This window comes from Rhinoraja longicauda, chromosome 35, assembly GCF_053455715.1.
Source record: "Rhinoraja longicauda isolate Sanriku21f chromosome 35, sRhiLon1.1, whole genome shotgun sequence".
In the NCBI taxonomy this organism is placed as follows: domain Eukaryota; kingdom Metazoa; phylum Chordata; class Chondrichthyes; order Rajiformes; family Arhynchobatidae; genus Rhinoraja; species Rhinoraja longicauda.
In genome coordinates this window covers 22789033-22802400 of record NC_135987.1, presented here as the reverse complement: position 1 = coordinate 22802400, position 13368 = coordinate 22789033, and the positions used below count along the sequence as shown (strand labels likewise).

Below are 13368 nucleotides of genomic sequence, written 5' to 3'. Positions count from 1 at the left end.
CCTCAGTATGCTTTGCTATATTGGAGGTGCTAAATAAATGAAGATATTTGTTGTAAGTTACAAACTTTTCACAGTATTATTTAGCGAAAACAGTGTGAACCTTCTACAGTGCAGCACATTTTATTCTTACAATTTTGCTCTTCAAAAATATATAATGGACAATGGACATTCTTCCTTTTTAGATTGCAGCCTTTACTAACATGTATAGTGTTTGTGCCATTGAATGAGGTTTTTATTTTAATTCTACATTTAGTCTGGATTACTTGTCTTTTCAGTGCTAGAAGCTTTTGATTAATTTTGTAGGTAAGATAGCATGTGATCATTGCTGCTTTTACTAACATTTCATCATTGTACTGCTATTCTTTGAAATGCACTGTTGAATGCCTGATCCTGTTTTTGATCGTGCCCATGCATATTAAAGCAGAATGTTTGCCGTGTGCCATTGCCTGAAACATTTGAACATTTTAAAATTATTGGATTAGCATTTATTAATAACATTAGTTGACAAAATTTAAACCATTAAAATAATAATCAAATAGAAGAATTTTAATTTTACTTTTAAGTTTGAACAGAGCATTTCTAGAGAAATTGTTGAAAACATCAATTGCATTTATTGCTAGTCCCTTCATGCCTATTGTATTTACTTAAATGGAAAGCTCATTTAAGTCTAATAACAGTATGTTTCTATTCCTTTTGGAACAACAATTTAGATTTTTGTTTTCAATTGCATGGGTTTGAAATTTATATTACCAACATTACAGTTGTTGGTGAGAAGTTTATTTTCTGTTCATATAGTTTGATGAGAAGTGATTTATGCAATATTGTGCGCAACTGTTTACAAAATCATAACATTTATTGACAAGTTGTTAACTTTGTGAAAAATACCCATATGACTACAATACAATCTATGCGATACATTTTTTAAAAACTTGTAAGTTCAAGTGGCTGTTTTGGTATTCTTGTGAAAATGAAAATGGCAGTGAGGACCACAAATAATTTGGAGTGAATGAAGGAGCTGGAGGAACTCAGTGGGCCAAGCAGCATATGTGGTGGGAAATGAACAGTCAACATTTCTGGTCGAGATTCTTCAACTGGACTGAAAAAATAGAGGGGAAGTTGCCAGCATACAGAGGTGTGAGACGTGGTGGATAAGAGCTGGCATGTGACAGGTGACAGACCATACGGGTGTTGATTGGCAGGTAAGAGTCGGTTGGGGAGGGAAGGGTGACAATCATGGCTAGTTCTTCTTGCGTTTGAGGCAGCAGAAATTATGTAACGCCCTCCAGGCGCTGTAGCCAGTGCAATGTGCTGTTGTCGAGGGCCGTGAGGCCTACCCCTCCACCAGGGGGACGAGGACAGTGCAATGGAAAATGACGTGCTGCGCTGTTTGCTGGTCTGCTCCACACACGTAGGCTGCTGATGAACGCAACCCCCAATGATGCATGTTGGCATTGAACCGGCCGACCCCTGTGCGGAGCTGGTTCAGGGCGACCCACTCTTTGCGGGGCATGTCCGAGCCGGGTGGGGCTGTGGTGTTCGGTGGGACAGTGAATTGAGGAGGTCGCGATGTCTGTTCCCAGCTGGTTCTGCATGCTCCTAATATGTTGAAACCGGAGCCACAGAGGGTCGCTGCATGACGGGGAAAGGGTGACGAGATGACAGGCGTTGAGGTCCCAGTTGCTGTCAATCCTGGGCGAGGTGGTGCAAAGGATGTTTGGCATCCGATGGGGCCTTGTGAAGAACTCTCTGCGAAGCTTGGCGGGTGCGATACCTGCGAGCACCGGCAGGAGATTTTTCGGAGTAGGGCGTAGGCAGCCAGTGATGATCCGCATGGTGTTGTTGACGGTGGCGTCTAGCTTGCTAGTATGAGCGCTGCGGCACCATGCTGGGGCGGCGTACTCAGCGGCGCTGTACACGAGTGCAAGAGCACTGGTTCCAAGAGTAGATGTCCTGGCGCCCCATGACGATCCGGCCAAGCAACACAGGAGGTTGTTCCGTGCCGAGACTTTAGCACGGAGAGCTTCAAGGTGTTGCTTGTAGGTCAGCTGCCGATCTAGTTTCACTCCGAGGTATGTAGGAAATGGGTTGTAGGGTAGGGGTGACCCATTGAGGGTGACGGTTAGATGGCGTTGAGCTTCCTTGTTGTTCAGGTGAAAGGCCGTTGTTGTGGTTTTTGCCACACTCAGTTTTAGTCTCCAGGTCTTAAGGTAGCCCGCGACAAGTTTCATATCCGCCGAGAGCACATCCTCAGCATTTGACCAATTCTTGTCCGAGTGCAGTAGGGCCAAGTCATCTGCATATCCATACTGGAGCGAGGTCGTGCGTGGCAGATAGCTGATATAGAGGTTGAAGAGCATGGGGGCCAATACCGAGCTAGGGGGACTCCGTTTCTTAGGCGTCGCAGTCAGCTAGATTGACCGTCGCTGGTCTTGAGTACAAAACTGCGGTTGACAATAGACAATAGGTGCAGGAGTAGGCCATTCAGCCCTTCGAGCCAGCACCGCCATTCAATGCGATCATGGCTGATCACTCTCAATCAGTACCCCGTTCCTGCCTTCTCCCCATACCCCCTCACTCCGCTATCCTTAAGAGCTCTATCCAGCTCTCTCTTGAAAGCATCCAACGAACTGGCCTCCACTGCCTTCTGAGGCAGAGAATTCCACACCTTCACCACTCTCTGACTGAAAAAGTTCTTCCTCATCTCCGTTCTAAATGGCCTACCCCTTATTCTTAAACTGTGGCCCCTTGTTCTGGACTCCCCCAACATTGGGAACATGTTTCCTGCCTCTAATGTGTCCAATCCCCTAATTATCTTATATGTTTCAATAAGATACCCCCTCATCCTTCTAAATTCCAGTGTATACAAGCTTAATTGCTCCAGCCTTTCAACATACGACAGTCCCGCCATTCCGGGAATTAACCTAGTAAACCTCAATAGCAAGAATATCCTTCCTCAAATTTGGAGACCAAAACTGCACACAGTACTCCAGGTGCGGTCTCCCCAGGGCCCGGTACAACTGTAGAAGGACCTCTTTGGCAAGGACCCGCACTAAATGACGGTCAGGGATGGTTCGGAGGAGCTTCAAGATCAGGCCCTGGTGCCACACAGTATCACAGGCGGCGGTGAGGTCCACCAATGGGATGCCCGCCTTGTGACCCTTTTCGAAACTGTCTTCGATATCATTGGTCAGCTTGACTATTTGGTGGGTGGTGCAGCGTCCACGCCGAAATCCGGAAATGAACTTGGATATGAGGCTAGTTCAACTCTGGTTGAAACTATCAGTAAGCATCTATGAGCTCAAAGTCCATGACACTAGTAAAGTTCTTGGGCTATAATGTTCTTCAGTCTGAGCACTGAATGCTGTTTTTAAAATTATGGACTTAAATTGCTATTTAACAGGTAAAGTTAGCCTGGTAACTTGTACTGAAATTCTACTGAGTAAATATTTATGACAGTAAAGATAAATGTTACATTTTCAAGTCAATTTGTAGGGTAGAATTGTAGACTGGTCAGGTGGCTGTAAACAGTCATCAAGATAATCGTGCACGATACAAAGTGCAGTGGGGCAACAGGATTGGGGATATGTACTTTTTTCAAAATAGAAGATGATAGATCAGATGGACTCTTAATTTGGTGAATGTTTAATCCTTTTTGTGACTTTGTTCTTCAGGGTAATGACATCATTGGTGCTGCCAAGAGGATGGCTTTGTTGATGGCAGAAATGTCTCGGCTGGTGCGCGGTGTCAGTGGAAACAAACGTGCTCTCATTCACTGTGCTAAGGACATAGCCAAGGCGTCCGATGAAGTGACACTACTTGCAAAAGAGGTTGCCAAGCAGTGTACTGATAAGCGAATCAGAACTAATCTCCTGCAGGTATGCCGAGTTACTCCAAACAATGAAGAAAGTATCAGGATAACAATTCAGTTCTTTGATGGGAACATTTTTTAAAAATGGTTTTCACTTTATCCAAGTTCCAATGCCTTGTTTTTTTGTTTTCTTAGCACTGTTTGGAGAATTAGTGTTATTTTATGTTAATTCGTTCTTGTGTATTGTCTGTCTATATACCTGTGTTGCTGCCACAAGCAAGAACAATATCTTTGTTGTACTTGTAACCTTATTGTACCTTTGCATATGACAATGAACTGAACATGACTTGATAACAGTGAAATTGCCTCAATCTTAGTCATAGAATGATAGAGTCATACAGTGTGGAAACAGGCCCTTTGGCCCAACTTGCCCAAACCGGCCAACAAGTCCCAGCTACAGTAACCCCATCTGCCTGTGTTTGGTCCATATCCCTCCAAACCTGTCCTATCCTGGTACCTGTGTAACTGCTTCTTAAATGTTGGGATAGTCCCTGCCTCAACTACCTCCTCTGGCAGCTTGTTTCATACATCCACCACCTTTTGTGTGAAAATGTTACCCCTCAGATTCCTATTAAATCTTTTCCCCTTCACCTTAAACCTATGCCCTTTGGTCCTCGTTTCATCTACTCTGGGCAAGAGACTCTGTGCATCTACCCAATCTATTCCTCTAATAATTTTATACACCTCAATAAGATCACCCCTCATCCTCCTGCGCTCCAAGGAATAGAATCCCAGCCTACTCAACGCTCCCTGGAGCTCAGGCCCTCTAGCCCTGGCAATATCTTTGTAAATCCTTGTAAATCTTCTCTGTACCCTTTCCAGCTTGACAACATATTTCCTATAGCATGGCGGCCGGAACTGAACACTACTGTAAATGCGGCCTCTCCAACTTCTTGTACAACTGCAACATGACATCCCAACTTCTATGCTTAGTGAAACTTTTCAGAAAAAAAAGATCACGGTATTTGGAACTGTTCTTGCATTCTATTGTGGAAAGTCGAGATGTAAAGTAAATACAATCCTGACCATGTCCATGATCCAAGAATAAAGGGAATATGTTAGGAGTTCAATAGTGGTTTTGCATAGTGTTTCTGCTGCTTGTGTACTCACTAACTTTTGTTAATCACAGGTGTGTGAACGTATTCCTACCATCAGCACGCAACTTAAAATTCTCTCCACTGTCAAAGCTACAATGTTGGGCAGAACCAACATTAGTGAGGAAGAATCAGAGCAGGTGAGGCCTTTTAATCTTCAATTACTGAAATTGATGCAAAGTTCAAACCAACCCAGAGACATAAGACTGCAGATGCAGGAATCTGGAGCGAAACACAAATTGTGGTTGGAGCTCGAGCAGAGTGCGAGCAGCATCCGTGTAGGCAGGACGATGATCAACATCTCTACCCAACGTGTCAACTATCACTTTGCCTCCAAAGATGCTGCTTGACCTGCAGAAGACCTTCAGCAGTATGTTTATTTACTTCAGATTAACTGGTTTATTTAAAGTTGCACACAGTAAAGATAATTAATTTGCTTTATTATTGAAGCATTGACACTACAATTGGTTAATACTTTTCTTCATAAGGCGAGATAATGATATTTGAAATTTAAAACATTAAAAGTTGAGCTCTTAATGTGAAATACCATGAAAACTGTTGGCGTCTTATTGAGCAAACAAAATCCACAGATGCAGTCATGGCACTCTCAATCCTGTGTTGCTCACTGTCTGTCTCTCTCTGTCTGTCTGTGTGTCTCTCTCTCTGTCTGTCTCTCCCCACCTCCTCCCGTCCCCCGTCCCCTCTGTGCATTTATACATTAATTACATACTGAAAATATTGGGTATCGTGTTAATTAATAGTGATACGCAAAAATTTAAACAATCAAAGACAGGTTGGAAATTTTAATTGGGTTCATGAAATTTCAAATAAAAATCTAAAATCAGGTAATGCTGACCACAAAAGTACTGAAATACTGCAGAAACCTATCTGACAATCGTTCCAAGCAGAATAGTTGACTTCCATCTGTCTTGTAAAATGCACTTTTTGGATGGGAAGTACGTAATGGCATCCCAAAACGGAATAAAAAGACAGACATTTGCACAATATTTTTATATTCATACATTAGAGTTGACATGTCTAATAATGTCATTCTCAATTGAAGAAAACCTTCAAGAATTACAACAGGCTTTGTGGAAAGAGTACTCCCATAATGCCTTCTGCTGGAAAGTATTGACTAAAATTAATTGCAACCCAACACTGAAAAGGAATGTGTCAGAAGGAACTGCGGATGCTGGTTTAAATGGAAGATAGACACAAAATGCTGGAGTAACTCAGCGGGACAGGCAGCATCTCTGGAGGGAAGGAATGGGTGACGTTTCGGGTTGAGACCCTTCTCCAGATTCAAAAGGAATGGATGGATTTTTGCATTTGCACCTCCTCCAATCTCATCTACTGTTCCGGGTGTGGATTCCTATAAATCGGCGAGACCAAGTGCAGACTAGGCGATCATTTCGTTGAATACCTTCGCTCCATCCACCTTGACCTAAGTGATCTCCTGGTTGCCAAACGCTTTATCCCCCCTTCCCAGTCTCACATTGACCTTTCCGTCCTGGGCAGCCTCCATTGTCAGAATGTGGCCAAACACATATTGGAGTTACAGCACCTCATTTCGCTTGGGCAGCTTACAACCCAGCGGTATGATATATTGATTTCTCTAATTTCAAGTAACTGTTGCATCACCTCTCTCTCCGTCCCACCTTAGTTGTCTTACTAGTTTAGCTGTCGTCTGTTGAATTTCAGTCTATATAACTCGTTATCTAGCCCACAACCAAAAATGGACCATTGTGAGCTCTACCTTTCCTTGATCATTACTTTTTGCATATCCTTCATTCATTGTTCTCTTTCTTTCTGTATCACCATCTATATCTCTCATTTCCCTTTCCCCAGACTCAGTTGGAAGAAGGATCTCAACCCGAAACGTTACCTATTTCTTTTCTCCAGATATGCTGCCTGACCCGCTCAGTTACTCGAGCTTTTTGTGTCTGTCTTAAACCAGCAAGTGCAGTTCCTTCCTACACATGTTCATAATAAGATTGAATATCGTTTTTGGAAGCTGCTGTAATTTTGCACGATTGTGGAGCTAACTTTGTTTCTATTCAATGTTTTTATGGCTCTTCAATATTTCCCCCCCATCAGGCTACAGAAATGTTGGTTCACAATGCACAAAATTTGATGCAGTCTGTTAAGGAAACTGTACGAGAAGCAGAGGCTGCTTCCATCAAGATCAGAACAGATGCAGGCTTCACTCTCCGATGGGTTCGTAAGACTCCATGGTATCAGTAAAATGCCGTTTCCTTGGTCATATCCATTTTGGAAATAGTGGAAAGAGTCGCCCTTGGATAAATAAAATGTTCTACACGCGATGCACTTGGAGCACAAAATGAAGAGTGGCAGTGTTGTTATAGTGTTGGCATAATGTTTCTAATCATGGCACAAAATGACACAATCTTTGCTAATATTAAAGCTATATTTCTCTTGCATGTATGAATCTAATATTGGAATTATGACAATGTCTTGCTTGGTTCTACTTCTGTACAGCTTTCCAAGAATCACTGAAATTGTGTATTTGATATATGTCACCACTTTTCCCTCCATAGTTTGTATGATTTGGAAGTTAAATGAGAGCTTCTCAGTCATACAGTTCAAATGTTAAGCACTGGTGGAGTCTTAAATGATCAAAGTTTGATACAGAGCCGTACAGCACGAAAAACAGGCTTGTCGGCCCAACTCATTCATGCCTACCAAGATGTCCCATCTCAGCTAGTCCCATTTGCCTGTTTGGCCCACATTCTCTAAACTTCTCCTATCCAAGTATCTTTTAAATGTTGTTATACTACATGCCTCAACTACTTCCTCTGGCAGCTTGTTCCAGAAAACAGCCTCAGAGTGAAAAAATTACCCTCGGGTTCTATTAAATCTTTGCAATCTTACCTTATATAGGTCCTCTGGATTCCACCACCTTGGATAAAAGGCTGTGCATTCACCCAATCAATTCCCTTTATGATTTTATACATCTCTATAAGATTATCTCTTAGCTTCTCGCATTCCTAGGAATAATGCCTTAGCTTTCCCAACCTCTCGCCATAGCTCAGGCCCTCGAGTTCTCACGACGTCCTGGTAAATCTTCTTTTAACTCTTTCCAGTTTAATGTCACCCTTATAGCAGGGTGACCCAAACTGAACACAATATAATCCAAGTGTTGCGTCATCCTTGTATGATTGAAACCTAACTTCCCAATTTCTATACTCAATAAGCTGACTGTTGAAGGCCAATGTACCAAAAATCATCTTTGCCACCCTATTTATCTATGATGCCACTTTCAGGAAGCAATGTACCTGTACCCCTGGGTCCCTCTGGTCTACAACAAACCACAGACTCCAACCATTCACTGTGAAGGTCTTACCTTGGTTTTGACTTCCCAAAGTACAATGCCTCACATTTAAACTCCATTAACCATTTCTTAGTCTACTTGCCCTGCTCTAATCTTTGATAACCATCTTCACTCTCTACAATACCACCCACTTTAGGTTCATCTACAAACTTACTAATCATGCCTTGTACATTCTTATTCAAATCAGTGATATAAACCACAAACAGCAATGGGCTCAGTACCAATCCGAGGCACACCACTAGTCGCAGGCCTCTGAAAAGCAACTTTCCACCATCACTCTCTGCTTCCTTCCATAAAGCCAATTCTGTATTCAGTTATTTAGCTCTCCCTGGATCCCACGTGATCTAGCCTTCCAGAGCAGCCTACCATTGCTGAACCTTATCAAAGGCCTTGCTGGTCAAATATAGACAACGTCTGAGGCTTTGCCCTCCTCAACCTGCCTGACCTGACATAAACCTGTAATATGTAATGGATATATCACTTGGTGGTAGCTTGTGTAAATTATTTCCCCTGGGCCATATGTTTGATTTAACAACCCCAAAGTATGGTTCAACATGATTATACAGCCACTTTTGCATACTTGTTGGTAGTGGGTTTGGGCTGCTCTACAGCTGTAGTCATAGTGTGTGCAAAGCTGACTATTGCAGTTGTATATGTTCTGTTCCTGATTCTTTGATCTTGGAACATGAACTTAAGTATTAAGCCAAAGACTGTGTGGTAAATTTATTTCTGAAAGGAGTTATATTGAAATAAACTATTGAAAAAACTAATAGAATAACAAATGTATTTTGTCTGATGAATTGGAGAATTTTTATCTAATGTAAACAAAATTGTGCCTGAATCATTGTACCAGACAGATTATGTTACTCAAAAAACAAATAACTGAAAAATCTATCACTGTGAGCTCAGTGGAATTCTGGACAGAATACATTGTGGTAATAAAAGGTTTATTGACAATTCAACAATTTAAGACATTACGGTTTAACCAATCAGTGAGAATATGTGAAAACATTTATATGGGTATTCTTTAATCAGGGTGCATCTTCACAAAATGCTGTTCAAGATCGAAAGCATAAAATAGTTACTGTTGCATAGCATCATAAGGCTTGAAACCAAGGTGGTTAATATGTGTGAGATTATAAAGCCATTTCTTGACCTTTGCAATTAGGTAAAATAAATTGACTTGCATGTCATATATTTTAATCCAAAACACTGTGTACTTGTAATTCACAATATATAAATTTTATATTCGTCCATTCAAGGGATCTGAATGAACCAGTATTTGAAAATCTGCCCACAGCTGCTAAAAGGAGTATTATTTCCAGAGTGTAAATTGTTAAAATATCACCTCCAAGTTATTTCTTTTAGATATTGGTGATATTCATTCACATGAAGCAATGTTTAAATTTGTTACATTTTCCACAAATAATTTTTGTAGACATTCTATGAAAAAACACATTAATTTTAGTTTTTCAGGGTTAATGGGGTAGATTACAGCTAATTTAAAGAAATATTATAGTTAATGATATTTAGATTTGCATCCTTGAATATTTATGTGCTTTATCTTTAAGACTGTTCAGTTACTTCCAGGCACGGTGGCGCAGCGGTAGAGTTGCTGCTTTACAGCGAATGCAGCGCCGGAGACTCAGGTTCGATCCTGACTACGGGTGCTGCACTGTAAGGAGTTTGTACGTTCTCCCCGTGACCTGCGTGGGTTTTCTCCGAGATCTTCGGTTTCCTCCCACACTCCAAAGACGTGCAGGTATGTAGGTTAATTGGCTGGGTAAATGTAAAAATTGTCCCTAGTGGGTGTAGGATAGTGTTAATGTACGGGGATCGCTGGGCGGCACGGACTTGGTGGGCCGAAAAGGCCTGTTTCCGGCTGTATATATATGATGATGATGATGATGATACATCTCCTTACGTTATGACAAGGGCCAAGTTACATCTGAACTGCAATTCCGTGCTGAACATCATGCCAAGATACCAACTGCTCTCCTCTGCCTGCATGTGATCCATATACTTCCATGCCCTACGTATTCATGTGCTTATCTAAAAGCCACTTGAAACCACTATCGTATCTGCTTCCACCACCACCACCTATGGCAGTGCGTTTCAGGCATTCTCCACTCAGTATGTGAAAAACAAACCTTGCCCTGCACCACTCCTTTAAACTTTTCGCCTCTCACTTTAAAGCAGAGCCCTTTAGTCTTTTACATTTCCACCCTAGAAAAAAGTTCTGATTGTCTGTTCAAGCTCTGCTTCTCATTTTATATACTTTTTATCGCGTCTCCCCACAGCCTCTGACTTTGCAGAGAAAATGACTCGAGTATGTCTAATCTCTCTCTGTGGCTATGGACTCTGGACTAATCTCTCTCTGGGCTATGGACTTGGATTCTAAGGTCCCTCTGTACATCCATGCTGTTAAGGGTCATGCCGTTAACTGTATACATTCGACCTCCCGAAGCACCTCACACTTGTTCAGCTTAAACTCCATCTGCCATGTTTCTGCACATTCCTGTAGCTGATCTATATCCCACTGTATCCTTGGCAACCTTCCTAACTGCCCACAACTCCATTTTGATGTAATCTACTAACTTGTCAACCAAGTCATCTACATTTACATCCATATGGTTTATTACATATCACAAACAGTGGAGATCACCACACAGATTCCTACAGAACTCCACTAGCTACAGACGTCCAGCCTGAATAACCTTCTACCGCAAGACAATTTATAAGACAGGACCTGCCACAGATAAAGCCATGCTAATTAGTTCATTCTCTTCCAAGTGTGAGTAAACCCTATCCTGAAGAATCCACTTTAATAGCTTTCCAACCACAAACATGCGGCTCACCAGTCTATAATTTCCTGGATTTTCTCTACTTTCCTTCTTAAATAATGGAACAATGTTGCCCATTCACCAGTCGTCCAGGGTTGATTCTAGTCCTGAGTATCAATTCTACAAAATGGACAATTATTTGTTGGTTAAGTTTGAAAATTTGCCTCAAGCTGCACTGTCTTGCCGATCTTTAATCACATGGGATGATTTCATTTGACCTAATGAAAGGATAAAATAATTCTTGGAACCATTGCCAGCCGTGATTTCCTTCTGGCATGGTATCAGGTTGTCAATGATGGAATCATTTGATCACATATTAGCCATTCACATTCAAGAACCAATGGTATAAAATGTACTATATCTAACCTATAAGTATCTTTTTTTTAGCAGATATTGCATGAAATCGTAGCAACAGTTGTAAATATGAATATTTACATGAGTAATTAAACCTTAACTATGTCCATTAAATTGACATTTCTTTCTCCCAAAATATCTATTCCTGTTTACACTGTGACTTGGGTTACCCAAGTACAATATTACACTAATTACCTTCACATACAACATTAATCTACATTCATTTAAAATAAATGTATTGTATAAATGTCACACAATAAACTGCATATCCCTAAATGGTGGATTTGGTTTTGGAACTTAGATTACACTCAGGTACCCAAGACATGGTTTCATGCAACATCAGGTTATGTCCTTGGGTTATGCTCTTCACTGCTTTGCCAGATAATAGCTTGCATGTGGTCACGGAGACAGAACATATATTCCTTTACAAATTGCAACTCATGCTTGGTGTTACAGCCAAATATGACATTGATCACATGATGATAATGAGCCATTTTTCAATCATGGGCAGTAAATCGTTGTACAACGATTAGATTTAAAAAAATGTAAATGGTTTAAAATTAAATCACGTCTTGCAACAAATCATAAATTACTTTGGCTATGAATATAACATGTAGAATGCTTAATTTGATTGTGTTGATGCTTTTGAGATTTGATTGATACTGTATTTGAATAATTGGCTTTGTCACAATTTGTAACTTGTCCAAACTAAATTCTATTATTAGCTTCATTAAGTGCCTGCAGTTTTAAATAAAATATTTTTTAACATTTTATTCATTGTCTGCTTCCTTCAGTGAAACATGAATTCAGGAGTTTGGATAAATGCAAAGATAATTTGTGCATGATATCTGTACAAGCTGAATCTTAAAGACAATGCTGTGTTGACGTGACTTTCTAAACAAGTGCAATGTGTGTTTTGGCAGTCTTGCCTTTAACACAAATTTTTGTGTGAGTATGGACAAAGATAAAAAGTGCTATTTTGCTAATTATATCCATTGAATTTCAAAGATATTATTCCTGGTTGATGAAGATGAGCTGTGAGAGTAGGAAGTGAATGCTGTCAACATGGATTGTAGTAAGGCATTTCATAAACTCCCTCATGGAAGGTTGATTTAAAGGCTGACATGGGGTTCACTGTGAACTGGTAGTTTGTATTGAAAATCTGGTTTACTCGTATAAGACAGGGTCAAGTTTCAGGTTTATACTTTGGTTAGATAATGCTGCCTAGATTAGAGGGTAATGGTTACAAGGAGAGGTTGGATACACATAAATTGTTTTCTCTCTCGAGTGTCGGAGACTGAGGGAAGACCTAATAAAAGCGTATAAAGTTATGAGAGATGTATATAGGTTTCACGGAGAGAACCTTGTTGCCAAAACATATAAAAATCTTAAAGGATTGGACAGGCTAGATGCAGGAAAATTGTTCCCGATGTTGCGGGAGTCCAGAACCAGGGATCACAGTTTAAGAGTATAGGGTAGGCCATTTAGAACTGAGATAAGGAAAAACTTTTTCACCCAGAGTTGTGAATCTGTGGAATTCTCTGTCACAGAAGGCAGTGGAGGCCAATTCACTGGATGTTTTCAAGAGGGAGTGAGATTTAGCTAAAGGGCTAAAGGAATCAAGGGATATGGGGAGAAAGCAGGAACAGGAGTCTGAAGGGTCTCGACCCGAAGCATCACCCATTCCTTCTCTCCAGAGATGTTGCCTGTCCTGTTGAGTTACTTCAACTTTTTGTGGTTTGGTTTAAACCAGCATCTGCAATTCCTTCCTACACTGTTGATGCTGGAATGTTGCGTTGAACACAAAGAACTGGAGTACCTCAGCAGGTCAGGCAATATCTCGATAGGCAACATTGA

General features: G+C 41.0%; 1 protein-coding gene across 2 annotated transcripts in view; it reads left to right on the top strand.

Moving 5' to 3' along the window:
- Positions 1-12282, top strand: part of LOC144610097 (vinculin) — a 103604-nt gene extending 91322 nt beyond the window's left edge. For both annotated transcript variants that reach the window (XM_078428638.1, XM_078428639.1), the window contains 3 exons: positions 3672-3875; positions 4998-5102; positions 7060-12282. In XM_078428638.1, the coding sequence (XP_078284764.1) occupies positions 3672-3875; positions 4998-5102; positions 7060-7206 (456 nt within the window). In that variant the 3' untranslated portion in view covers positions 7207-12282. The remainder of the gene's footprint in view (positions 1-3671; positions 3876-4997; positions 5103-7059) is intronic.
- Positions 12283-13368: the final 1086 nt, after the last annotated feature.